The sequence below is a fragment of the Mesoplodon mirus genome (genome assembly GCF_964341445.2).
Source record: "Mesoplodon mirus genome assembly, chromosome: X".
NCBI lineage: Eukaryota > Metazoa > Chordata > Mammalia > Artiodactyla > Ziphiidae > Mesoplodon > Mesoplodon mirus.
In genome coordinates, this window is record NC_138981.1 from 15,928,517 (window position 1) to 15,956,097 (window position 27,581).

General features: G+C 41.2%; 1 protein-coding gene across 5 annotated transcripts in view; it reads left to right on the forward strand.

Annotated features, from left to right (window-relative positions):
- The window catches only part of REPS2 (RALBP1 associated Eps domain containing 2), a 238,102-nt gene that overhangs the window by 123,858 nt on the left and 86,663 nt on the right, over positions 1-27,581 (forward strand). For 3 of the 5 annotated variants that reach the window (XM_082609610.1, XM_082609611.1, XM_082609614.1), the window contains exons 10-13: positions 4,206-4,275; positions 5,742-5,795; positions 10,205-10,250; positions 13,363-13,499. In XM_082609610.1, the coding sequence (XP_082465736.1) occupies positions 4,206-4,275; positions 5,742-5,795; positions 10,205-10,250; positions 13,363-13,499 (307 nt within the window). The remainder of the gene's footprint in view (positions 1-4,205; positions 4,276-5,741; positions 5,796-10,204; positions 10,251-13,362; positions 13,500-27,581) is intronic. The other 2 variants (XM_082609612.1, XM_082609613.1) reach the window with 1 other exon arrangement.

The window sequence follows — 27,581 nt, forward strand, 5'->3', positions numbered from 1 at the left end:
ACATTCGAAGAGTTTTGGCTTTTTCAATTTCTTTTTCTGTAGAATGTGTATGATGGTGAAGCAAGTATGATTGTTAGTCACTTTTCCCGGCCCTCAGTGTACTCTGGGGTTGCTGACAGTGTACGGAGAAGTTTGTCTGTCAGGCCAGGACAGACATCTCTACAACTATCTTATGCAGTTGCCCTGTTTTATTTTTTGTTTGTTTGTTTTGTTTTGTCTTTTTGTTTTATTTAAAAAATTTTTTGCTATGGGTACCCCTGCTTGTGTAAAATTATGTTGTTGTTAGGTGATTTACTAAAAAAGTCATTATTCGCATTTTCTCTAGTTAAACATTTTGTTCCAACTTGCCATGGTATCAGATGGGCTTTGCTTTTCCAACAGAGATAAATAATGCTGTTTTTTTGGGGAGAAATTAATTCCTGACTCATGTTGCTGTTCTTCATGTACTCACTTATCATCTCTAAAAGGAAAGGAGCAAATATACAGGTGTCTGTGAAGCCTGGAAATGGAGATATTTTAAACACAGGAATGCATGCTTGGAGTTTATTTTATTTTATTATTATTTTTTTTGGCCATGCCATGTGGCTTGTGGGATCTTAGTTCCCCAACTAGCGATTGAACCTGGGCCCTCAGCAGTGAAAGCATGTAGTCCTAACCACTGGACTGCCAGGGAATTCCCCATGCTTGGGGTTTAGATAGATCTTGGTACCAGCCCTGTGAAGGATGACTCCATAAAGGTGTTTGTTGTGAATGGAGCTGTAGCTGAGTCAGGTCTTGAGAAGTTTGCTCAGCAGTACGTCTTTTTCTAAAGACAGCAGAGCTGTACCATGTACTTATTTCCATCAAGAATTAAAGATTATAATTTCAGGGACACTTGTCTTTAGCAGTGCTTCTTAGATTACTGGATTTGTTTCTTTTGTAAACAGGCTTATTGAGATATAATTCATATACCATATTCATCTAAAGTATACAATTTGTATAAAGTATACAGTGCTTTTTTGTATATTGACAGTTGTGCAACCATCACTATAGTCGAATTTTAGAACATCTTCATCACTCCAAAAAGAAAGCCTGTACCCATTAGCAGTCATCTACTGTTCCCCGCTTCCTCCAGCCTCTAGTAATCACTAACCTATTTTCTGTCTCTGAATTTGCCTATTCTGGACATTTCATATAAATAGAAATGTAAAATATGTGGTCTTTTGTGACAGGCTTCTTTCACTTAGTATAATGTTTGCTTTTGATCTTCCAGTTTTATTGAGATAGAGTTGACATACAGCACTGGATAAGTTTAAGGTGTACATACAGCAAAATGATTTGACTTACATACATCTTGAAATGATTACTGTGTTAAGTTTAGTGAACATCCATCATCTCACATAAATACGCGCCATTAAAGAATTAGGAAAAAAGTTTTTTTCTTGTGATGAGATCACTTTGTGTAATGTTTTAAAGTTCATTCACACTGTAGCATGTATCAGTGCTTCATTCCTTTTTATTGCTGAATAGTATTCCGTTGTATGGATACTAACACATTTTTTTGTTTGTCCATTCTTCAGCTGATGGACATTTGGGTTGTTTCCCCTTTTGGGCTGTTAGAAAAAATGCTGCTATGAATGTCCATGTACAAGTTTTTGTGTGCACACATGTTTTCAATTCTGTTGAGTATATATTGAGGAGTGGAATAATTGGATCATATTGTACCTTGTGTTTAACTTTTTGAGGAACTAACAAACTACTTTCCAGAGCAGCTGCACCATTTTACATTCCTCCACCAGCAGTGTATGTGGGTTCCAGTTTCCCCATACCCTTGTTAACATTGGTTATTATCTGTCTTTTTGATTTTAGCCACCCTAGTGGGAGTGAAGTGGTATCTCGTGGTTTTGATTTGAATTTCCTAATGACTACTGATATTGAGCATCTTTTTGCGTGCTAAGTAGCCATTTGTATGTCTTCTTTGGTGAAATATCTGTTCCTATCCCATGTCCATTTATAAACTGGGTTGTTTATTGAGTTGTAAGTGTTCTTTATATATTCTGGATATAAATCTCTTATTAAATGTATAATTTGCAAGTATTTTTCTTTGTTTTTCCCTCCCTTTCTTGATAGTATCCTTTGTAACACAAATGTTTTGTATTTTGATGAAGTTCAGTTTATCTAATTTTTTTCTTTTTTTGCTTGTGCTTTTGGTGTCATATCTAAGAAACCATTGCCTAATACAAGATCATGAAGGTTTATTCTTATGTTTTCTTCTAAGGGTTTTATAGTTTTAGGTCTTACATTTAGGTCTGTGATCCATTTTGAGTTAATTTTTATATATGCCGTGAAGAAGAGGTCCAACTTCATTCTTTATTTTTATATGGATATCGAGTTGTCCCAGCATCATTTATTGAATAGACAGTTTTCTCCCACTGAATTGTTTTGTACCCTTACTGAAAATCAGTTGACCACAAATTTAAGGGTTTATTTATGGATTCTCATTTCTATTCCATTGATCTATATGTCTGTCATTATGTGAGTACTACAGTGTTCTTGATTACTATAACTTTTTGTTAAGTTGTTCTCCTTTTTCAAGAATATTTTTGCTATTCTGGGTCCCTTACATTTTTTTTTTTTTTTTTTTTTTTTTTTTTTTTTTGCGGTACGCGGGCCTCTCACCGTTGTGACCTCTCCCCATTTGTGGCCTCTCCCGCTGCGGAGCACAGGCTCCAGACACACAGGCTCAGCGGCCATGGCTCACGGGCCCAGCCGCTGTGAGGCACGTGGGATCCTCCCGAACCGGGGCACGAACCCGCATCCCCTGCATCGGCAGACGGACTCGCAACCACTGCGCCACCAGGGAAGCCCCCTTACATTTTTATATGAAATTTACGACCAGCTGGTCAAATTCTGCAAAAAAGCAAGAAGGATTGCTTCAAATCTGTAGATGGATTTAGGGAATATTACCATCTTAACAATATTAAGTCCTCTGACCCATGAGCATGGGGTGTCTTTCCTTTTATTTAGATTTAAAAAATTTCTTTCAACAGTGTTCTTTTGGATTTCTTTTTATCTATATTTTCTACTCCTAAATTATTTTATTCTGCTATGGATCTGGATTACAATCCAGGTGGGACAAGAAAATGAAAGAAGGGCGCTGTTGAGATACATTCTCTGTTCTAAATTACATCTAGAAGCTTCATTGTAATGCCAAGAATGACTTGCCTGTGGATGGCTAAACCCTAGATCAGGTTACCACCAAGCAGTATTCTAACTCCATTCTTTGAAACAGTTTGAAAACAGAAGTACTGCTTATGTCTCTTGGGCTGTTCAGATTCTGAGAGGTAAACCAGTTAACCTTTTGGAGCACCGGCTAACTCCAGGAATTTACCCTACTTCTTTAAGTTTTAAAATTTATCTTTATTTGACTTTTTTAATATGTTTAAAATAAAAAGAATATCAAAAGGCATATAGTGACAAGTTCTCCTGTTATCCCTATCCCCACCTACCAATCACCCTTCAATTTTTATATATCTTTCTAGAATGTGTTTATATATATATCAACTATGAATATGTATTATCCTTTAATCTTATCAGAGGACAGAGTCCATGTTAATTGAGAGTGTAGAAGAAATTATAGTAAGTAGATTTTACATAGAATTTTAAGCTAATCAATACTTGATCAGTTTGGGTATTCATCTTCTTAGTGTAACTGAGGACTTCTCCCTTCAGTGAGTTAGCAGAAAATTTTGTTCTGCTCATCAGTAAAATTCTCTTATTCCATAACAAGGAGGCTGTTTGAATCAGGGTTGAACACCCTCTACATAAGAGATCCTGGCAAATACCCATGTGATGGGGCCACTTGTCAGAACCTCTCTCTGCTTGTGAGAAAGTACCTAGAGCACAGGTTTGTTTTTGACTGGTGTCGTGGGCAAATGCTCCACAACTCTGGCTGAGTCCCACACCAGATTGAGATATAATGTGTGGTCTATACATGTACCTCAATCTAAGTCATTATTTTTTCCCTCTGTGTATATAAATTTTTCAATACAAATTAACTTATACCTCACTAGAAACCTAAAAAGTAAAATAGTATTAAATGTCAGGGTTTATGGGAGGCAGAAATATTGACAAGACACATAGCTTTTAAAAACATTTGCATCAGATGTGCACATCACTTCATTTCTATTCCAACCCATATTATTAATTTACTTTTCTTTTCCAAGAAGCTATCTATTAAAGACATGGCCGACTTTCCTGTCCCTACCCAAGATGTGACTGGTGATGACAAACAAGGTATGAAAAGAATAAGTTTTCTCCCTTTAGGGACATTTTACCTATATATATTTTTAATCTACTTCTCTTGGAATGGCTGGCTTCTAGAGCATCTGAGGACTGTTCTCTGTATATGAACACATTTGGATGGATTAAGTAGTTCCAATTGCTGTCACAAAACTATAGTTCATAAAGTGGTAACAAGACCACGAGTGTCCAAAGCCCCTTCAGTTACGACCCCGTGCTCACTGCTGACCCTCAGGCTACCCCAACATCTTTTATTGGAATCTGATTGTACTAATTAGGAAATGACTAGAAGTGAACGGTTTGTGAGCATAACATCTTGTGTTGGCAGATGTGATCCCAGAATATCAATATACATGCACATTTGTACACGGGTCTAATCCTCGAGGAAGTTACCTTCTGGAGAGAGTTTCTACCCCTGGGCTTTATGCTCTGTGACCTTGTGGGTGTTGGGTTGTGATGATTTGCTTATCTAACTGGACGGGTGAGAGCAGTGCAGCACGGTGTTCCGTGTTACAGCTAGCATCAAGCACAGGGATGAGTTGGCCTGGGACTTATCTAGAAGAGCAGGAGGAACACCCCACCTCCTGCCATACTTCTATATAAGGCTTTATAATCTATCAGGTCCTTCCTCATGCACTGTATTATTCAGTCCTCACAAAGTGGAATGGAGGCTGGTATGTTTTATCACATAAAATATAGAGATGAGTAAACTAAAGTTCAGGCAGTATGAATTATTTGCTCAGTAAGAAAAAGAGCAGGGATAAGAACCAAGATTTTTGAATTCTCAAGCCAGTATTCCTTCTATTTTCTGATATTGATTCACTGCCCATGAATGAAAGGCTTATCAGAAGGGACTAAAAATCAGTGAAGCAATTTCAGGTTTTGTTATCATGACCTGCCATGGATGTAGCTTTGTATGGGAGTTAAACATGAAAAATGTTTCCCATTAGGAAACAGTAATTGCATGCTCTCTGTTTCAGTATTTGCTCAGGAGAGGCAGGCAGACCTAGATATTGTCTGTGGCAGCAAGTACTCTGATTACTGTCTTTACTAGTGGGTCTTAGCCTTGACTACCCATTGGAATAACCTGGCGAGCTCTAAAAATCCTGAATCCTGGCTCTCACTCTCAGAGAGATCCTTATGTCTTTGCTCTGGATGTCAGGAAAGAAACGGGGAAATTTGATACTTCCTGGTAATACTCCTCCCAGCCACTAGAGGCACTCTCTCTGGAACATTGAAAATACCTCTGTTCTTTGTAGGAGGAGAACCTGTTACCATAGTTTAGGAGACTTTTATTGTTTTAGTAAGTGCTATAGCAACTTATAGATGTTTGTAACACCGTTTTCATAAGTGATGACTAGGGATTCTTTGTTTTAATGTAATGTGTCTGAGACATAAAAATTTTTTTTTCTTTACTTTTCTCTCTCTTGTTCTTTGAAAACAAAACGAAACACTGCTAGCTTTGAAGAGTGCTACGGATGAAGCCTTACCAAAGGATATGTCCGAGGATTCAGGTAGGAGAAAACCAATTTAATATATTTTTAATGTAATTATTTCTTAAACAAACAAACCAAAACAACCCTGTAGTTTCAGTGAGAAAACTGGTACATCTGTGATAGTATATATATATATATATATATATATATATATACATATATATATATATATATATTTCTGTCCAAATATTTGTCTTGTGTTTTATTCTAAGGAAACCTTTTGGTTTCTTTTTTACTCCTCCCCTCTTCTCAGGTATGAGAAGAGGGTGATTTCTTTTTAAGTTCTGAATATAGGTTTTACTGAAAGGATTTCTCAGTTTGAATCGAGGGCCTCGTTGTCACTAAGTATAAAATTGAGAAGGCTTGGATTTGGGAAGATTTCAACAAGCCACTGTGATCTCTGTGTAGAGTAAGCTGATGGGGTGGATTAATGGGAGGCTCACAGGTGAAACTTTGCATTTCCAAAGCATAAATCTCAAACGCTTTCATTATGCTTCACCACCAGGAAGGCAGGTAAATGTGCTTACACATGGAGTGGATTCCAGGGAGAGAAATAAAAGTCATGTTTGCCCAGGTTCTTGGAGAGTCAGAACTGTGTCTGGGAACCATGGAGGTGGTCAGGCCTGTGGCCTCAGCTTTCTCGACAGAGCCATCACTGAACCAAGGTGGACCTAGCTGAGAACAAACTGGCTAGGGATGGCGTTACTGTTTGGAGCTCTGGTTATGAGCACGTGAAAGAAGTTGCTGCTTTCTCTTTTATTGTTATCTCTCTTAATATTTCATAAGTAAATCATGTTTGTTTTGTTTAACTAGCTATCATCCAGGCTTTATTTTTTTTTAAGTTGGAACAAAGGAATCAGTATACATCGAGGCTTATGCTACAGTACAGTATTTCCCAAACACTAAGTTCATTTAAGGTTTAAAAGAGAGAGGGGTAGAGGGAGAGAGAGGGATGGAGGGAGGGAGAATGAATATGAATGAGAATATATGATTGATTGCAGTGATGAGGCCTAAGAATCTGTATTTTTAGGCAGCCCCTCCCCCCCAGGGGGTTCTAATGTTCAGCCTGTTTTGGGAACCACTACCTCTAGAAAGCGACGTTAAGAAATAGAAAATTAAGATCATAGATCAACTATGACTCCAAAAGTGGTAGGAATTCTCAAGCCTAGTTTTGGCTTTTGGAACTGATTTTGGTTCCTTCATCATAGGCGGAAATGCTCTGTTTGCATAGGACAGATGCCTGAGGTAGATACTTTCCAACTCTAATTTCTGGAAATGAAGTGGATACATCCTAGTTTTTGTGAACTTCATGTTATGGTATCAGTAAAAGTTATTTAAATTTGGAGTGTTAAATTGTGCTTCTCCAACAGCCTTTTAGGCTGATAACTCTTCCTATTTTTTCCATGAGCATACGTGTTCTCTGGGGCATGAGCTTTAGATGTCATTTTCAACATTCCTTCATTGAATAGGGCATGGCGTCACCAGACATAACCTATCAGGGTGCGCGTGCCACAGTACGTGAAGTATATCTGAATTTGTTTCACATTCTGCCTGGGAGCATGCTATGTGGTTTCTGATTTGTTCTTCCCTTTGCTGCCCTTTCTGGAGTGGATATGAGGGAATCCCTCATCTGAAAACGTATTTAATACCCTCTTTTCCGGGGAATGTTTGGATTCCTAGCGGGAGACACAAGAGTTTCAAGGTGGTGGTTTCTAATTCTGGAAGGCTGTCCATGCCACGTGGGCAGTTCACCTCAGTTGAGTTGCCGCCTTCTGGAGAATTAAACTTTAGGCTTGCCCTCCTATCCTGTTTCTGTTTCCTGGAAAGATGACATGCCTGGAGTGTTCTAGGAAGTTCTGATTCTTCTTCCCTCTGCCCAGCTCAGTGAGAAGCTGTGATCCGCCTGTGGGCTTCTGCCTGGATTCTGACCCAACCTGCCCTTGCCATTTTTGTGGATATTCACATGCTCCAAATGCTGAGTCTGACTTTCAGGGGCTTGGAGGCTGATAGAAGACTTACCTAAAATCGTATTCTGCAGCTTTTTCTGATCTCGAACCTGTGGAAGCTTACCAGCCCTGCCTGGGATCTCATTTCCCTCTTTTGCTCTTCCTTCCACAGTGGGTGGTGATAACCATGATAGTAGTAATGGTGGTGAAGGAAATGTGGTGGCTTACAGATGGGATGGGACTGTGTCATCAGGGAACGCGGTATTCCTTGTTACATATTTTTCTCATAGACCCTTACCCTTTGAAGTGCTGAACATGTACATATTAGTGGAATCTGCTGGATTTCTTAGCTAACGGCACATTCTAGCCTAATTCAAAAGGCCATACTGCACCATGGCCATCTTTTTCTGTGTCTCCAGGTCCTGCCGAGGGCGTCGGGCCTGCTCGCCCTCACGCTGTAGTCTTCAGCCTGCTGTTGGTGATTCTCACAGCTGCCCAGTTGCTGGCTGCCACCGCTTGGTCTCTCCTTCCATTCCCTGCACCCACCTGCACCTCCTGTGCTATCCTAGAAGGAACTAAATTTCAAAACCAGATTTCTAAGCTTGAAAAATTAGGAACACCCTACAGCAGTAATATGTTGCAATTCTAGAATACATTTAGTCTTTAAAGCGCCTTCACTTTCTTATCTCTCTGAGTGAGAAAGGGGCCTCATTTTATTATCTTCATTCTGTAGGTGAGGAGACTGAGGCTCATGGAGGTCACAACTAGAGGCCAGGAGTAGCCCCTGGACCTCAGGACTCCTGGCCTGGTCTCCACGCCTCAGCCACACCCATCACGCCATCTGCCTGCCTGTCTATCTCTCACCAGCAGGGTTCCCCGCTCCTTCCACACCCATCCCTCCCCCTGGCACAAAGACAAAGATAGTGGCAGTGGACAAAGGAAGTAACGGTCACCGCGGTCTGGTTTGGGGAACAGTGTTTTAAAATGGCTGAGACTTCTGCCCACATATTTCTGGGAAGCAGTGGGGCCTGAGAGAAGCGGGCCGGAGCCAGCTGTGGGCGGCCTGCTTGGAAGGTGGCCCTCAGTCCCATGGTGAGTGGCCGTTGCACCGTCCGCCCAGCCCCCAGGTAGCCTGCTGTGCTGGAGGAGAGGCTTTCTCTTGGGCCGCCATCTTTTGCCGCCAGGGGGCTGGAGGAGGGGAGGTGGTTTTCCATCTTCGTGTGGGCGGACGAGACTGGGCAAGTCAGGCTCACACTGCTTGGGCTTCCCATGCTTCTCGGGGCTCCAGCAGCCTTTCAGTGGTTTGCAGTTAAAAGATGTCCGTGTCCGCACTCCAAGAAGCCAGAGCGCTTCAGTTGGGAGAAAAGCACGTCTTCTATAGCTGGCTGAAGCTAAGGGGAGGTGTGTTGCTAGTTTGCTCTGGGCCTTGTTAGCATTTCAGCTCCGCATTCTGCCCTGCTTATCCAACCCAAGGAGTTTAATGATCGTCAGAAATCCAGCATGCTTCATACCAAGGAGGGGTTTTATCTTTGGAGTAATGTAAAAGAGGATGGCATCATGCAGTGAGACATTTCCTTTCCGGAAAAATTTGTGCAAACAGTACACAAACTATATTCTCCTTGCTCCTAGTTAGTAGCACCTTTTCTTTGAATTTTTATGACATTTTATGATGAAAAATTTGCAATGTTTGCAAAACCTTAGCACAGCTAGTGGTTTCTAAAGTTGTCTTCCACAGAGGATTGAAAACGTAAAAAGAGGATTAATGTTTTTGTAAGTATTTCTCATTACTCCCAACAACTTATGATGGGAAAGTAGGCTCCGTGTGTTTGGTAGTGAGCAAGCTAGTTCATGATTTAAATTGGAGAAGGAAAAGTTGTATGGTTGACAAAATATTTTAATGATTTCACTTCATAATATTCTCTGTACGATTTGGGACACAAGAATATTTTCTTATAGGAAAAGCTGCATAGATCATTTCGACTTAACTGTGGGACTTTGATTTCTTGCGGTCATGCGGTCCTGGTGGTGTATTTTAAGAAAATCTTAAAATATGTAGCCCAATAGATTTCTTCCTAGCCTTCAGGGGAGACTGGTTCAAAATCTGTTATTACTAGGCTATCGTGATAGACCAAGAAACCCTCAAGTCTGAACCCATCATTGTATAAATAGATAACCTCTTGAGAGAGTTGTCTTTTAGGCCGGAATTGGTTCATTCATCATCTTCAATTTGAGAATGGCTTCATGGCTAATGCTCTGATGAAAGGAAAAATATGTTGGCTTTTCTTTCTTCTTAATTGTGCCTTTAGCTTTAGAAATAAAATTATGGAATCATGAAAATGTGGAAGTGGTCAAGTTTTCCACACGGATACCTGTACCTCCTGTTTACCTGTTGATGTGTTCTGTACTAGCCCAGGTGCTGCTTAAAACCTGTTTCACTGCAGACATGAAACCCAAGCAAACAACATCTAATCTTTATTTCAGCCACTCCTAAGGATTCCAACAGTCTCAAAGCAAGACCAAGATCCAGGTAGTGTTTGTTTAACTTCTGCTTGAATGCCCTTTGTGCCATGTCCCTGACTAGAAACAAACCTCCCAACCCAAAATCTTTTCCCTTCAATTTGAAGCTTAGGATGAGGGTGAGTTCACTCATCATGAGGGGCCTGACTGGAGCCCACAGTGCTGCTGGAGAGGCGCTTAGTTTCTGTGTTTGTTGGTGCTGGGAGAGGGGCTGCTGCTCTCCAGCCACCTGACACAAAGAAGGGGCAATGTGATGTGACCCGGTTGCTGCAGGATGATAACGAATAGGGGGAAAGTAGCTTTGGAAAGCAGGAAATACCGTTAAAAGGTAACTAACACTGAAATGTCCTATCATGACAAGGTGAACACCAAAAAATAGGAAGTCTGGGGGATAAAATCTAGAGTAGGGAACTACAGTGCTTCGGTGATTTCAGTGCGGCTCGAAACTTCAGGTAAGCAGTGTTTGTGGACTGTTTCATCCTCGTAGAGCCTCTTCTCAACTTCACAGTTTTTAAGTCAGTAGAGGTTAGTAGAAGAGGGAGAGCCAGTAAGGCAGTGCTGTGATTGACGTCAGACATCAGAAGGGAGGAACGAAGAGAAATACAGACTCTCATAGAAATACTAGAACCTCAAAGAGGGGAAATGGTGTTGAGACTGCTCTTTACCAGTAGACTGCAGTGGGAGACAGGATGCTACGTGTGTGTTTTCCAAGTTCTGCTTTGGCTCTTAGTGACTTTTTTCCTCCTTTGGCTGCTGGATGTATTCCTGAGAATGTGAATTTAAATCTGACCATATTTTGTATGCTTGCAATATTGCCAATTTAAGGAACTCTCGTCTCCTTGTAAGTCAAAGAGTTACCCCTTGTAGAAGGTACAGATATCTGTGTTCATATTTTTTAAAATAATAGGTACACTAATTCATTTTGGTAGGAAAGGAAGTTATAGTTCCTGTTTCTCTCTATGGCCACCACATTTACTCATCCTGATTTTGAAGGATGAATGGATCTTTTACAAGTTAGTCCATGCTGGCTTTAGGATGTAGGAATAGTAACATTTATCTGCCTTCATAGTAGGCAAACCCTTCTCTGAATGGCAGAAATTGAACCTCACAGTTTTTACTTCTTCTGGCTTCCTCTCAAAGCGAGTGAAATGACAAAATCTCAGTCACATATTCTATTATTAATATCTCTGCTAAATTTTATATACTATTCTTTTAGGGATTGGTCTCTTGGTGTAATTTGGATGTTTTTATTTTCACTACACCCAACTGGGTCCTTACTGAGACCGTGAGAATTAAATTATTTTAATCCTCCTTTTTAGAATACTAAAGCCATGTAGAAATGTAAGGGAAAAAAAAAAAGAAATGTAAGGGAAAGGGAAATCACCCTTCTAACACTGCTACATTCATCATTTTGTTGATTCCCTGCACATTTATGTTTTAATTGGTTGCAGTCATAGTTTTACTGTATCACTTATTGGATATTCATTTAACTTTCCATATAAAAATACAAATACACAGGTTATATATGGAAGTAAAATGGAATAAGATGTAGTATGAGATTGTGTGCTCAATTATATGTATGTGTGTATATATACACATGCACACACATGCCTTATACACGTACACATTATTTTCTCTTTCTTGAGTGAAAATGTCACTAGAGCTGTATCTGGCATAGAAAGTTCTTTCTAGCCAGGGTCTCTAATTTCCTTTTTTAATCAAGAGTTCCCATTTGAAAACTTTGTTGTCCTTTTCTTTGGATTCCCTTTTATTCTGGTTGAAAGGATCAGAGCACCCTTCCTGCTAGTTCCTGCCTGCCTTTGCCTTGCCTGTCTTGCCAGTTGTGTTACAGGGACCACCCCAGAGCATGTCACATGCCATTATGGTGGCTTTATTAAAGATTGCAACCTTGCATGACAAAAAACCTCTGGACTACCACAAAGAAACCTTGAGGAAGTTATTCAGGAAAATAAGAACTTGCTGTGTCAAAACCAGCTTTACCAAGAACTGAAGTTGCTTAATAGTAATGGATAGATTCTAATTTCCTAACTGCCACTGTAATAGCTAAATACCAAGACAGTTTTCTGAGTTTAATTTATCTGTAGGACACATCTCTGATCAAAGGTCATTTTCTTCTTTGACAGGAAGTTAGCTCAGAAGCTGAATAGAACAGACATAAGATGTACACATGAGCTTCTTAGAAAATCATATTGGGAATTCATCCACAAACTTATTCCTAAGCGATAGAGTAATGTACTGAGTTGAATTAATTTAGTAAATAAGTAGGGCTCTAATATATAGTCTAGCTGTGCCCCAAGTTTTCTTCCCTGGCTCATAGGCAGGCAGTCTCAGAACATTTTAAAGATATAATTTAGAAACTGAGACTGGAATGTGAATGAAACCTGTGTAACCTTCTAGCTATGTGACCTTTAGCAACTTACTTAGTTCCTTTTTCATTAAATGCCGTGAATTGGAGTTATAATCTCTGAAATTGCCTAGTTAGCTCCTACCTTGTTACAGATTGAGAGAGAAGGTTAAGAGGAGGCTTTTGCTTTGAAAATTTCCCCAAACCTGTATTTCTCATGGTAAGACAACCAAGGCCCCTCAACCTGACTGATGTGTGTTTTCCTCTCCTGAATTTCATTTGTGGCATATTCCGTTGAACATTTGATTCTTACTCTCAGCTTATCTGTCCCAGTTCCATATGTGCCTGTTATCACGTTTGCATGTAAACAGGAGAAGAGTTCTGCGGTCAGTTAATACCATGAAGCCCTTCTATTAAAGTATGGAAGTACCTAAGTGGAAGGGTTTACGTGTTATTCTTATTAACAATTCCAATCAAAATGGATTTGAATTTACAGAAAGCGTTCCCTCTGGGGTAAATTCAGGTCTAAGGTATAATAAGAGCAAAGAGGTTAAAAAAGGTTGTGACTCAGGGTTGGGGGTTGGGCGCTTGTTGCACCTGCTGTGATGTCCAGGGGGCAGCACCGTGCCTGGCTGCTCCGGGAACTCAGCAAGCCTTGGCAGTCGCTTTGTCTTTTGTGGGTATTTTCTGTTTCGGCCCAATTTCAGAGAGTAAAGTTTTGCTGTCTGCCTTCTGACTTTCCCTTATTTTGCTGCAGATCCTACTCTAGCACCTCCATAGAAGAGGCCATGAAGAGGGGCGAGGACCCTCCCACCCCACCACCGCGGCCACAGAAAACCCATTCCAGAGCCTCCTCCTTGGATCTGAATAAAGTCTTCCAGCCCAGTGTGCCAGGTGAAGTGCCCCTCTGCGCCCCAGCCCTTCCCTTTCCCGTTGGAGTCATTGGATGGGTGTCACTACAGAGGCCTCTGTGGGTCCAGAGAACGAGCAGACCTGGCCAAGACGGCCTTCACGTGGCTGGCACATAGATATCACATGTGTCTGGAGCCTTGCCCACACTTGCTATGGACCAGGAATTATGAAATTCTGTACCCAGAGGATGAAAATGCTTCCTCCCCAGACAGTGCACTGAGTGTGTGGCCAGGGTCTTGTTCTCTGCATCGTGGTAATTTGTGTCCAGGATTGCCATCTGTGATTTCTTCAGACGCTTATGCCGTTCTTCTGTGACAGGTCTCGGTGGTCAATGCCTGGCCAGAATTTTCTGCATTTTATCCTTCTGGTGAAGATCCTGTGTCCTCCAGGCTTAATGCTTAAGGGGGCTCTGCTTTCTAAATCTGACTGATGGTTAGGTGTTTAGTGTGGGCATCTGGGTCAAGGGCTCATTCAGTTGGGCTGCTCTGGGGCTTCTGGGGATGGGACTTGCTCAAGGCAGCTGCTGTACAGCTGGGCGGGAGGCGGGGAGTGTGGGGCGGCCTGTCTGCTCCCCTGGCTCCCTGTGAAGAGGAGCTGTCCTCCTGGGAGCCTGCGGAACTGCAGATGCGAGCCATGCCTTCACATGAGTGAAGGTGCTAGCGTACAGCTGCTGTCCCAAGTGTTATTTTGGGAGGCGCAAGGGCCTTTCCACTGACTAACGCAGGCAGGCTCTAAATACAATGATTTCCTGGAACTTTTTCTGTATGCCTGTGCATTTTAAATCAAGCCAACCTCAGATGCTAGTGATTTGCAGATGATTATCTTTTTTACTAAAGCAAGGAAAGAATCTCCTTGGCTCACACATGAGCATGACCCCTGTGTCCCGGCAGAGCTCAGCATGTTTTATTTGTTCTAATAAAGTACTCTCCTCATAGTAAAGTTATAGATTGTTTTTTAATATTACCAGAATCTGGAACTCTCTATGAAATTTGATTCTCTGCCATGAGTTCATCAGATAAAAATTTGTCTTGAATTTTCCCCCATACTTTGATCCAAATTCTGGCATAATTTCATAGTAACTGGTATTTGGGGTGGGAGTAGCCACGGATGATGATGCTATAAAAATTTCACGTGGCTGGTGGATGTTGACCTAGAAGATTTTTCTGTGGACACAAGAAGATTAAAACAATCTGGGCAACCATACGTTTTCCTTGCAAGGAGAGAGGCTGGAAACATGCCCCCCTCTCTCAGCCTGTATCTCTCTCCCCACGAGGAGCGCCAGCTATGCTGGAGAATGGACGGGCCGTGGCCTTTAACCACGTGGCACCCTAGAGTGGGAGAGAGAAGACTGAATGTGGAGTTCAGCTCAGCTGCTTATTAACTATCTGATTTTCAGCAAGTGGCTTAATCTTTTCTGCATCTCAGATTCCTAATCTCGAAAACAGGACCAACCCTCCAGAGAATTAGAGGGTGTTGATGAGGTAGTAGATGTCATTCTAGTAGTGCCATGTTTGGCCCCTAGGCACTCACTCCCACGGAAGACCGATGGGGAGAGGGGGGTCTGAGGAAAGCCCCTGACGCCCTGACCCCCAGTGGGACAGTTCTCTGCCTTGATCCTCGCAGTCCCCGGGACGGCTCGCAGAGGTCCCGAGCTGTGGCCACCTGTGGCAGTAGCCCCTCATTAACACACCTTGTCTGGGCCCGCTGCTCTCCTGCCCTGTCGTGCTCGCCTCACACCCAAATCAAATGCCTGCTCCCAAGTCCCAGCGGTAGGGGCTGCTTTCAGGAGAGCCTGAATTCAGCCGGTTTCTCTTTACATCTCCGATGTTGATAGGACTTCAAGGGAAAAGTATTTTCATTTGATAAATGCCAGGGAATAGCTAGGTGGGTGACATCTGTGTTCATAGCTTAATTCCATTGTCTTTCCAGTACAGGTTTACACAAATGAAATTTTAACGAACAGTTTAAATTGATCACATGAGAAACAGAGCATGTCTGCATTATGAAAAGCAGGTGGTACCATTTCATCTACTTAATTTGTTTGCCTGTGGGTTAATTCTCACACGAAAGTACAAGGGTCTGTGTGAAGTATGTAGAATTTTAGTGGATTGCATATTGCTAGAAATTACTTATTAAAATTCTGACAAGCTAGGAAAGCACGAGGTAGAGTCTAAACCAGTCACCATAGCACCCTCAGTGAGAACCGTGGTGGCCACGTAGTCACCCCTCTGCTACACCTGTCGTTATGTGTCACTCTAGCTAAGCTGGGTCACACTGTGCTTGCTGTCCTATATCCTGAGCTTCCTGATTAACCCTCTTTCATAATATGGAGCTGTGTCATTTCTTCGTGCCTGGGTGACGTGGTTGATTGCGCCCTGTGGGGCTTTCTGTGTCCTCGTCTCCCCCCATCTCCTCCTCCTGTCTCTTCCTCATAGTGTCCTCTCATGCTCACATGCTGCTCCCCTCTCCTCCCCTTCCCTCTCTGCTTCTCTCCTCTCCGCCCGCCCCCACGGAGGCATGGACCTCTCTTTCCCAGGCTCCGCCACCAACCTCTCTCTGCCCTCATGTCATAAACAAGGTAGAGGTTATTAATGACTTCGTATCTATATCTTTGTTTCCTTGTCTACTTATTTTCTTGGGCCGAAGTCGGAGATGCTGAGTCAGAGGCCATATACCTTTGAAGTGTAGACACAGGTTGCCAAACTGTGCTGTCAAAAACTTGTACCTTATGTACTTATCCCACTGGTAACGTCGCCTGAGAGTGTTTCCTCACACCCTCACCAGCACTGGGTAATGTTCATCTTTTTAATCGTTACATATCTGATAGACAAATGTTTGCATTTCCTTGATTCCTAGTGAGCCTGAACATCTTTTCCTGTGTCGTTATTGGACGTTAATATTTCTTCTTTTGTGAATTGCTCGTGTGGAGGTGCACTTAGCTTCCGGTGCTCCTGCTCTTTGCCCAACCACAGAAACCACTTGTCTCCTCTTCATTTTTCCTATGAGGGTCTGGACCTGTCTTATCTCAAGCCCTTGGGAATGTGAAGGTGGCCTGGGGGAAGCTAAGCTAACCTGCTCCTTCATGCGGTCCATGTTCTTCCAGCCCCCAGTACCCCATCTTTTAGCCAACTTTATCACTTAAGATAGACTCTACTACCTAGGCCATCCTGTTTATAACAATAGAAGAACGAGGAAAGGTAAAGAAAACAGGGAAAGATAATGTGCGATGAAATAAGATATGAACTGAGTTGAAAAGGAAAGATAAAGTGAAGCTAATGTTTTTAAAAATGAGAATCACAGGATTTTGAAAACGAGAGTGAATGAGGCTAAGTTGCTGAGTCAGAGTAGCCTAAAGTGGAGCGATAGTGTGGAGAAGAAGTAGGATGGAGAGAAGGTGCAAAGAAGCAAGAATGAAAGAGGAAAAGGTGAGATGGTTGTTATATAGAGGTGATGATGTTTATACAGAGGGAGAAGCAAATAGGATAAGAGCCCGAAGAGACCAAGCGGGGGAGAGCCCACAGACTCGATATAGGATTCAGACAGCATTCAAAGGACTCTTGGGAAGGAAGGAATAGCTCAGAAGTGGGTGGCATTAATGCCTTCAAATTTATGATAGGTAACATAATACGGGGAAGAATAATGAAGGATTGTTTTAGATTGTAAATCTATAAAAATGAACCAGGCCAACTCTGGCAGTGTGGGACAGTTGGCTTTAACCTTGATATCTGCAAAGAGGGTGTGAACATGTGATTTGCAGGAGTCTAGTCTATCCCAGGGCTCGAGATAGGTAGGTGCTGGCATTACACCTAAAGCGTGTGTTTTCATAGGGAGAAGTTGACATAATAGGATCTCTGTGTGGAAAAGGGAGCTCACCTTTGTCATAGCTGATTCAGGCCGTGGAGCCATCCTTTCACAGTCCCATATAGCTGCTCTGTTGGAGAGAAAAAAAGGTGCAAGAAGGTCTAAGGCAATGATGATGCAAGCATACAAAATGTAGAGGCAGTCAAACCTGGGACTTGCTCAGTGAGGTTTAGATTTTATAGCTCTATACTTACAGCCACGTAACATGTTTTATTACTGAAATTCCTGTAAGAAAAATCAGACAGTGAAGACGTTACTTTTTAGATCCTAACCTCTTTTTCCTCACTGAAACAGTTGTTTTCATAAGGCTTTTTTCCCTTCCTCGTAAAAGGGTTTCTTCTGTTTCACTGTGTGGGGTGGGAACTCCCTTCCTCCCACTCTTGACACTGCCTTGCCTCCTCCAAAGCCATGGGTTTGCAGCCTGAGGTTTCCATAGTGACAGTCAGCTGCCTCAGTGCTACACACAGCCCTGTCCAGCCACTGAGCCTCCGCCTGGCAGAAAGGGCAGAGATTACGGGGGGGAGACGTAGCCATCCCTTTAGAGATTCAAACCAAGAATCTTCATCATGTCCGCACAAATCTAACAGGGGCAACTTAGTCCCTTGGATAGAGCTAGCTGCCAGGCAGTGGGAAAGGAAGTCCCTGGCAGGACTGCCACTTCCCAGTGCCACCCTGCTTACTTTAAGAAAGGAGAGTGCATTTCGGTGGACAGCTCTTTCCACCACATCCCGTATGGCCGAGGACACTGAGAGCCACGTGTTAAAACCATTACGATGGCCAAACAAAACACATCCATGGGTAGTATCTGCCCATGGGTAGATAATGTCCTCTCTCTGCTTTAGACACACTGATAATAAAAGTTCACTCCATGGTTAAGAAATTATGGTACATCCATACCATGGAATCTTATGAAGCTGTTAAAAAGAATAAGGTACGTGTACTAAGTGGAGAGCTATCTGAGACGAGTGAGAAAGGCATTGGTGCATGATACGTATGTTCTTCATTGTATAGCCAGTTTTTCGGAAGGATACTTGAAAAAGTGGTAACAGTGGTTGCCTCTGGGGAAGAGAATAGGATGACTGGGGCCCAGGCATAAGAGAGAAACTTACTTTTCATCGAATATCCATTTGTATCTCTTCAGTTTTGCCTCATGTACAGATATTACCGACTACAAAAAATTTACTTTTCACTCTATAGTTGTAATGACCAGATGGCACCTGAGAGTACCAGAGGTGGCCTTCCCAGATGAGTTTATCTGTCTCAAACCTGCCTACCAATCTGTATCCAGGGTATTTTTACAACCGATCTGCTGCCACCTCCTAGAATGGAGCTGAAATGACAGAGCATTCCAGAGCATTCTTTAAGGATCCCTCCTCAGTGGCCCTCCGACACTGAGGAATAGTTTTGGAGGACGTCCCATAGCCTCCATTGTGAGATGTATGGATGGGCAGAGGGTTGTGATAAGGGCTCTGTCTTAATTTGGTGGTGGTGGGGGTGTGTTTATTGAGTGATGAGCTGAGAACAGTTTGTCCTGGGTTTTCTACAGATGAATATTTCTTTCTGCAACTTAATTAATTAATTAATTAATTAATTTGTTGGGCTTCTTTGGGTCTTTGTTGCTGCACGCAGGCTTTCTCTACTTGCGGCGAGCGGGAGCTACTCCTCCTTGTGGTGCGCGGGCTTCTCATTGCGGTGGCTTCTCTTGTTGCGGAGCACAGGCTCTAGGCGCGTGGGTTTCAGTAGTTGTGGTGCACGGGCTCAGTAGTTGTGGCTCACGGGCTCTAGAGTGCAGGCTCAGTAGTTGTGGCACATGGGCTTAGTTGCTCCGAGGCATGTGGGATCTTCCTGGACCAGGGCTAGAACCCGTGTCCCCTGCATTGGCAGGTGGATTCTTAACCACTGCGCCACCAGGGAAGCCCTGTTTCTGTAACCTTAGAAAAGGTAAACCTCTTGGGAATAAGAGATGGTCTCAGGACCATACTTGCCTTTCAGGTTTTTTAAAGGATGAATTTGGCCACACACACGGCTATGACCTTACAGATTTCCTTATTGTATCATTGCTGTGAGACCTACTTGTTCCCTTTTAAAATCTAGTAGGATTTTGAAATCTAGTGGAATTATGGGATTCCTGCCCCATGCCCAGACTTTGGGGTCCACAGTACATATAGCCAGCCAAGGGTTCAGTTTGTTCAGTTTTTTTTTTAAATGAAAGCTTTATTGAGGTATAATCCACATTCTATAAAATTCACCCTTTTAAAGTGTACAATTCAGTGGCTTTTAGTGTATTCACAGTGTTGTACAGCCGTCAGTATTGTCCAATTTCAGAACATTCTCACCACCCCCAAAAGACACCCCATACCTGTTAGCAGTCATTCTCCACACCACGCTCCTCTCCCCAGAGCCATGGGCAATCACTAACCTACTTTCTGTGTCTATAAATTTGTCTGTTCTGGACAAATATATATATATGTATATGTATATATATATATATATATATATATATATACATATACATATATATATAGTCTTTTGTGATGGGCTTCTTTCACTTAGCATCATGTTTGCAAGGTTTATCCATGTTGTAGAATGAACCAGCACTTCATTCCTTTTATGGATGAATAAATAACATTACATTTTATGGATGTGGCACATTTTATTCATCCATTTATCAGTTGATGGACATTTCGGTTGTTTCTACCTTTTGACTATTATGAATAATATGGCTGTGAACTTTCATGTACAAGTTTTTGTGTAAAAAAGCATATGTTTTCCTTTTTCTTGGGCATATACGGGAGTGGAATTTCTGGGTTATATGTTAACTCTTTGTTGAACATTTTGAGGAACTACTGAACTGTTTTCCAAAGCAGCTGTACCAGTTTGCCATCTCAGTAGCTATGTATGAGGATTGCAATTTCTTCATATCCTTGAAACCTTTGTTATCGTCTGTCCTTTTTATTTTAGCCATCCTAGTAGGTCTGAAGTGATATCTTATCATGGTTTTCATTTGCAATTTCTAATGACTAATGATATTGAACATCTTTTCCTGTGCTTATTGGCTACATTTATGTCATCTTTGGAGAAATGTCTATTTAGAATCTTTGCCCATTTTTAAATTGGGTTATTTGTCTTTTTTTGTTGAGTTGTGAGGGTTCCTTATATATTCTGGATACAAGTCCCTTTTCAGATAGATGATTTACAAATATTTTCTCTCATTTTGTGGGTTGTTCTTTCAAGCTTTTTGATGGTGTCCTTTTTAGTGCAAGAGTTCTTAATTTTGATGACATCCACTTTATCTATTTTTTCTTTTGTCATTTGTGCTTTTGGTGTCATATCTAAGAAACCATTGCCTAAGGCTTCCCTGGTGGTGCAGTGGTTAAGAACCCGCCTGCCAATGCAGTGGACATGGGTTCGAGCCCTGACGTGGAAGGATCCCACATGCCGCGGAGCACCTGGGCCCGTGTGCCACGACTACTGAGCCTGTGCTCTAGAGCCTGCGAGCCACAACAACTGAACCCGTGTGCCACAGCTACTGAAACCCGCACACCTAGAGCCTGTGCTCCACGGCAATGAGAAGCCTGTGCACTACAACGAAGAGTAGCCCCCGCCCGCCGCAACTAGAGAAAGCCCACGCACAGCAACAAAGGCCCAATGCAACCAAAAATAATAAATAAAATAAATAAATTAAACAAAAAAAGAAGATACCATTGCCTAACTCAAGGTCACAAAAATTTACTCCCCTTTTCTTTTTTTTTTTTTTTTTTTCTTTTTGCGGTACGCGGGCCTCTCACTGCTGTGGCCTCTCCCATCGCGGAGCACAGGCTCTGGACGCGCAGGCTCAGCGGCCATGGCTCACGGGCCCAGCCGCTCCGCGGCATGTGGGATCTTCCCGGACCGGGGCACGAACCCGTGTCCCCTGCATCAGCAGGCGGACTCTAAACCACTGCGCCACCAGGGAAGCCCAATTGAGGTTAATTGACAAATAAAAATCATATATATTTATGGTGTACACATGGTGTTTTTGATTTTAACAATATTAAGTCTTCCAGTCTTAATGGAAGAATGTATTTTCATTTGTTTAAGTATTTCAAGAATGTTTTGTAATTTTCGGCATACAAATGTGCACTTCTTCAAATTCTTACAGTCACCCCGACTCTGTATCCTCAGTTTCTGCATCCACCGATTCAACCAATTGTGGATTGAAAATATTAGGGAAAAAAATTCCAGAAAATTCCAAACAACAAAGTTTGTCTTTGTTGTGCACCAGCAACTGTTTGTATTAGGTAGTATACGTAATCTAGAGCTGATTTAAAGTATATGGGAGGATGTGCATAGGTTATATGCAAGTATTACATCATTTTATATCAGGGACTTGCGCATCCTTGGATTTTTGTATCCACAGGGGGTCCTGGACCCAATCCCCCAGGGATACTGAGGAACGACTATATTTTATTTATTTTGATTTTATTCTAAAGGAAATTGTTTTCTTAATTTCATTTTTGCAATCTTCATTGCTAGTGTATAGAAATATAATTGTTTTTTGTATATTGATCTTATATCCTGTGACTTTGTTGAACCTGTCTATTTGTTGTCTGGACACATCTTATCCTTAACTTAGATAATGAGGTAGGGAACATACTCATTATTGGACTTCTAACTGTTTATCTAATCCTGCATCTTTCCACAAGTCAGGGAGGAAATCCCTTTTCGTGTTTGGGAAACATGGAAAGAATCATTACTGAATGCTTGCAACCAGTTTTACTTGTTCTCTCATTTGTGAAACCAATTGATCTAGTCCCATTTATTGAATAGTATATTCTTTACCCATCAGTATGCAATGTCCACTCTGTCCTAAGCGAAGTTTCCCGATTTGCAAGTGTTGTTTCTGGGCTCTTTACTCCATTAACACCAAGTACTAGGTATCATAGTGATAACGGCTGATATGAATTCGAGACTTACTTTGTACAAAGGACACGTTTAAAGTACTTTATATGCATTATTTCTTATCCTTACAACAATCCTAATGAGGTAGATGCTGTTTTGTCCTTATTTTAGAGATGCAGAAACTGAGGTACAGAGGTTAATTTGGCCCAGGTCATGGAGCTAGTTGATGGTGGAGCTAACGCTTGAACTCATGCAGTCCAGTGCTGGAGCCTATGCTCTGCTGCCTCAAGAAGGGGCCAGTATTTCTCTTCTCTCTACCCTACTTGCCTCTCCCAACTTGCCTATTTGGCCAGATATTTACTAGGCACGTCTATCTCTGTTCAGGTGCCTCTGCTGCAGATTGAGTTCTTAAGAGAGGGTAGAAGGCAGAATGCTATTATTCCTCTTGGTTGCAGCCCTCACCCTGCTTCACCAGTCAGCTGAGGACTGGGATTCTTCTCCAGACCTGGGCAGTTGGCTGCTACTGCAGTCACTTGTCTGTGAACGGCCAGGGAATGCCTTCCAATTTTCTAGACCTAAATCCTTGCTTTCAGGCCTGGTCTTGTTTGTGGAGGGGTCTATCGTGAGAAGTAACACACTCAGAATTCATTAAGTTTTCCCCTTGGGCTTCTCAGTGGTTGATAGATAAAAGGTGTTGGCTTTTATAAAAGGTATATAGTGTCACTTTGTCATGAGATTTGAAGTCTGGAAGTTCATTGAAACATAGAGAAGTAGATGTGACTGGGCTCTTGGGCTCGGTGAACATTTTTGGAGGTAAAAATGCAGTCCAGGTGCTTCAGGTTTGTCTGTGCCAGTGTTCAGTGTGTTCATCCAGACTCAGGCCAGTCTCAGCTGTGGTTGCAGTGTACTGTCTGTCTTTGGCTTCTTTTTGCCTTTTCCTGTTCCTTTCTCTATTTTTAGAAGTTTCTTCTTTTCCAGTAAGTTATGTGAGAGTTTCTATAGTAGCACAGTGTATGCTTTGTATCTGTAAAAGACAAAAAGCTGGAGGTTTACAGAGGCCTACTGAGGTGAGGGTACAGCTGGTCCTGCCGTTGGGCAGGGTGCTTTCTCTTTTAGATCCACCGTCCAGTTTTACAGCCCTCCCTGCTGGCTGAGTGCTTTAACTAGGGCGTGTGGGGAGGAACAGGACTGGAATCTCTGGAGGATGGGGTGGGAAATATTAGTATAACCTTTATTTTTAAAATGTTTGTAAAACTCGTTTGAGTAATAGAAAAATACTTTCTCGTGTATAAAATTCATACATTACAGATGGGTCCCTTAACCTCATCCCCACCAAGCCCAGTGTCCTCCCCTGGGAATGTATTTCTCTGACATTTTCTAGTACACTTATTAATGTATATGTGTACCTATGACATCATTTTTGTTTTTTGTATTTAAAATAATTGGCGTCACGCTGTGCATGTTTTCCCCCAATGCTTTTTCATACTATATTATTTCTTGGAGATATATCCATATCAGTACTGGTAATTTTGTCATTCTTTTTATATGTGTTCTACACACTGGCTACTCTGTTAAGAACCGTATTGTGGAAAATTTCAAATGTGTGTAAAAGTAGAGAACCCCTATCCCCAGATTATTTTGAAGCAAATCCCAGATAGTGTATAGTTTTATACATAAATACTTCATATGTATCTCTAACAGATAAGGCCTTTTAAAAAAATGACTAAGCCTTTATCATATGTAACAAAATTAGCAAGAATCCCTCAGTATCATCTAATATCTAGCCAGCATTCAGATTCCCTGAATTGTCTCAAATATGTCTTTTTTTATAGTGGCTTGTTCCAGTCAGGATCCAAACAAGGGCAACATGCATATTGTACTTGTTTTGCCATCTGTTAAGTCTCTTTTTATTGATAGGGTCCTTTTTAAACCCCTCCCTTGCTATTCATTCATTCATAAGAAAATCATCCACCCCGTAGATGTTTCCACGTTCTGTATTTGACTTGTTCTCTGTTCTTCCATCCCTGTATTTCCTGTAAACGAGTAGATAGATCTAGACTTCATTAGAATCGGATTCTACTTTTGGCAAGAAGACGTCCAAGTGATAACTGTGTACTTTGTACTGCATCACGTTAGGAGGTTCTCAATGTCTAATGCCTCTGTTTTTGTCATGTTTGATTGATCGGTGGGTTCACGTAGTATTAGCCTGATTCATCCATTATGATAAAGATCCCCAGCAGCCTTTCAAATAATGGTTTTATCAGGTATTGATCACCATTGCCTGCATCTAGCGGCGTGTTAGTAAATGTTTAACAACTGGCCATTATCAGTTTTTATGGAGTAAACATTCCTGCCATGGCCAATTTCACTCTTACTGATGGGTCGCTGAATGTGGGGTTTGGACACATCTGCACAGTTGGCTCTCTAGGATGATCTGTGGATGTGTTGGGGAGGGGTGTGCAGACTGTTAAGCTAACCTCTGAAGGGTGGATATGATTTTTGGAGTCAAATTCTGTTCATTTTTCTTTGGTATCTGCCTTGGTTCCGTTTTTATTACCACTTGCCTGGGAGGCTACTTAAGTAGTCTCCAGTCTGGTTTGCTTGCTTCATTCTTTACTTCATAGAGCAACAGTATTAATTGTTTTGAGCACAACTATGATGTGTCACCTCCCTCCTCAAAACCCTTCAGGACCTTCTGTGTAAACACTAGATTCCTTTGTTTTGACAACTGGACCTGAAGCCATTAGAGTACATGAATTCAGTAAGGGACATAGTACCATGACCTGGCATACCCAGGGAGGAGTGTATTTCAGGAATAAGTGGAGACTGGAAGTCTAAAAGTCTGCTGACTGGCCAAGGAGAATGGAGACTAGGGGCGAAGGAGTTTGTAGGAAGTCAGAGCAGGCCATTGGCATGGTAGGGTTAATTCGGATTGCAAAAGGTTGTGGAGTGATTAAGAAACTTTGGTGTGAAGTAGTTATCACAAATTCATTTTGAAATGTTTAAGACTAAAAGTTGGTTTGACTATATGTCATATTTTAAAAATTCATCATGGAAAAGAGACAATTCCAATAGACTCTGTCTCCAGGTTGCCTGTCTGCCTGCCTTCCTTCTCGCCTACCTTCCTTCCTTCCAACACACACACCTGTGCGTGCGTGCACATGCTCGTGTGTGCACACACACAAGGCTGGTGATTTAAGGAGTTTACTAGTAAAATGATTAGGAGAAATATATTTATGTAAGTGTAATATGAGAAATGAAATTTGTCTTTCACTGAAGTTAAATCTTATGTGTTTTTGTCATTTAACTCTGTCTGTATCTCCATTTGAGAGCTAACTAACCCTTGTCACATATCCCATGGTGCAGGAACAAGGAGTTATTGGTAAACACTGGCAAATAAATTCTAGAATCATAGAAAGTCAGTGCTAAAAGAGAACTTGAGTTCTCTTGTCATCTTGGCCAACTCTCACATATTACAGGCTAGGAGACTGAGATCCAGAGAATGTAATTGTTTTGTTCTCCAGCAGAATCCTTTGAAGATGGGAAATCTTTGTTCAGATCTTTGTTGCAGCAGATTTGGTATCAGAGAAAGCAATCTATATTGATTTAATTTGGGGGGCATGCCTTACTATTTTTCTATGGGTAATAACACTAATTAATACCTAAAGTTAAATAATATATTAAAGAATAAATTTGTTGCCCTCTATATGCAAGAAACTAATATCATTTTCCTGTGTTTCCTTCTACGTGATGTACAGTGTTGGACAGATTTCCCTGAGGTACTTCAGGGAGACAGGAAAGGAAGTTTTGCCTTCATAAGTACTTGGAGATGTTAGGAATATATCTGTTCTTTTAATGATTAAAAAATTAAGTTATTATCAAAAACCTTATGCGTGTGTGTGTGAGAGAGAAAAGGAATAGAATGTTGAACCCGTAGCTTCAATAATTATCACTGTTTCACCCATCTTGTTTCACCTGTATTCACATATGATTAATTATACTTTTTCTCCATGTGTAGCTTTAAAAAAACATATTGAATAAACAACAAGATCCTACTGCATAGCACAGGGAACTATATTCAATATCTTGTAATAACCTATAATGGGAAAGAATCTGAAAAACAATATATATCTGTATCTTTATAAAAAAAAGTGAATCACTTTGCTGTACACTGGAAACTAACACAACATTGTAAACCAACTTCAATTTAAAGAAAACAACTATTGAGGTATGATTTGCAGACCATAAAGTTCATCCATTTTAAGTGAACAACTCAATGATCTCTAGTAAATATATGAAATTTTGCTAGTCACCATATTCCAGTTTTAGAACATTTTTAGCACCGCAGTAACATCCCTTCATGCCTTAGAGTTAATCTCAATGCCCAGCCGCAGACAACTACTAAACTACTTTCTGTTTCTGTAGATTTGCCTTTTCTGGACATTTCATAATAAATAGAATCATACAATATGGGATTTTTTGTGTCTGGCTTCCTTTACTTTGTATAATGTTTTTGAGGTTCATCCATGTTGTAGCATGTATCAGTATTTCATTTCTTTTTATTGCTGAATAGTATTTCATTGTATGGCTACACTATTTTGTCTATCCATTCTTCAGTTCAGTGGACATCTGAGTTGATTTTCCTTTTTGCCTATTATGAGTAATGATGTCAGGACTTAAATGCATGAAAATCTTTGTGTGAACATGTTGTCATTTCTTTTGGCAAGATACCTAGGAGTGGAATTGCTGGGTGTATGGTACATTTATATTTAACTTTTTTTTTTTTGGCCTCTCCGAGTAGCATGTGGGATCTTAGTTCCCCAACCAGGGATCGAACCCACTCCCCCTGCATTGGAAGCGCAGAGTCTTAACCACTGGACCGCCAAGGAAGTCCCTAAATTTAACTTTTAAAGAAACTGCCAAACTAGTTTCTAAAGTTCATGTACCATTTTACATTCCCACCAGCAGTGCTTACTATTTCTTAACATATTCACCAACACTTATTATCTTTTTTGTTATAGCTATCCTAGTAAGTATGACATAATATTTCATTGTGGTTTTTATTTGCATTTCCTTGATGACTAATGATATTGAGTATCTTTTCAGGTGCTTATTAGTGATTCCTGTATCTTCTTTGGTGAAATATCTACTCAAATCATTTGCTCACTTTTAAATTGGGTGTTTGTCTTCTTATTGTTGAGTTGTATATTCTGGAATTCTTTGTATATTCTGGATACAAGTCTTTTATCAGACATGTGACTTGCAAACATTTTCCCCCAGTCTGTGCCTTGTCTTTTCATTTTCTTAACCGTGTCTTTTGAA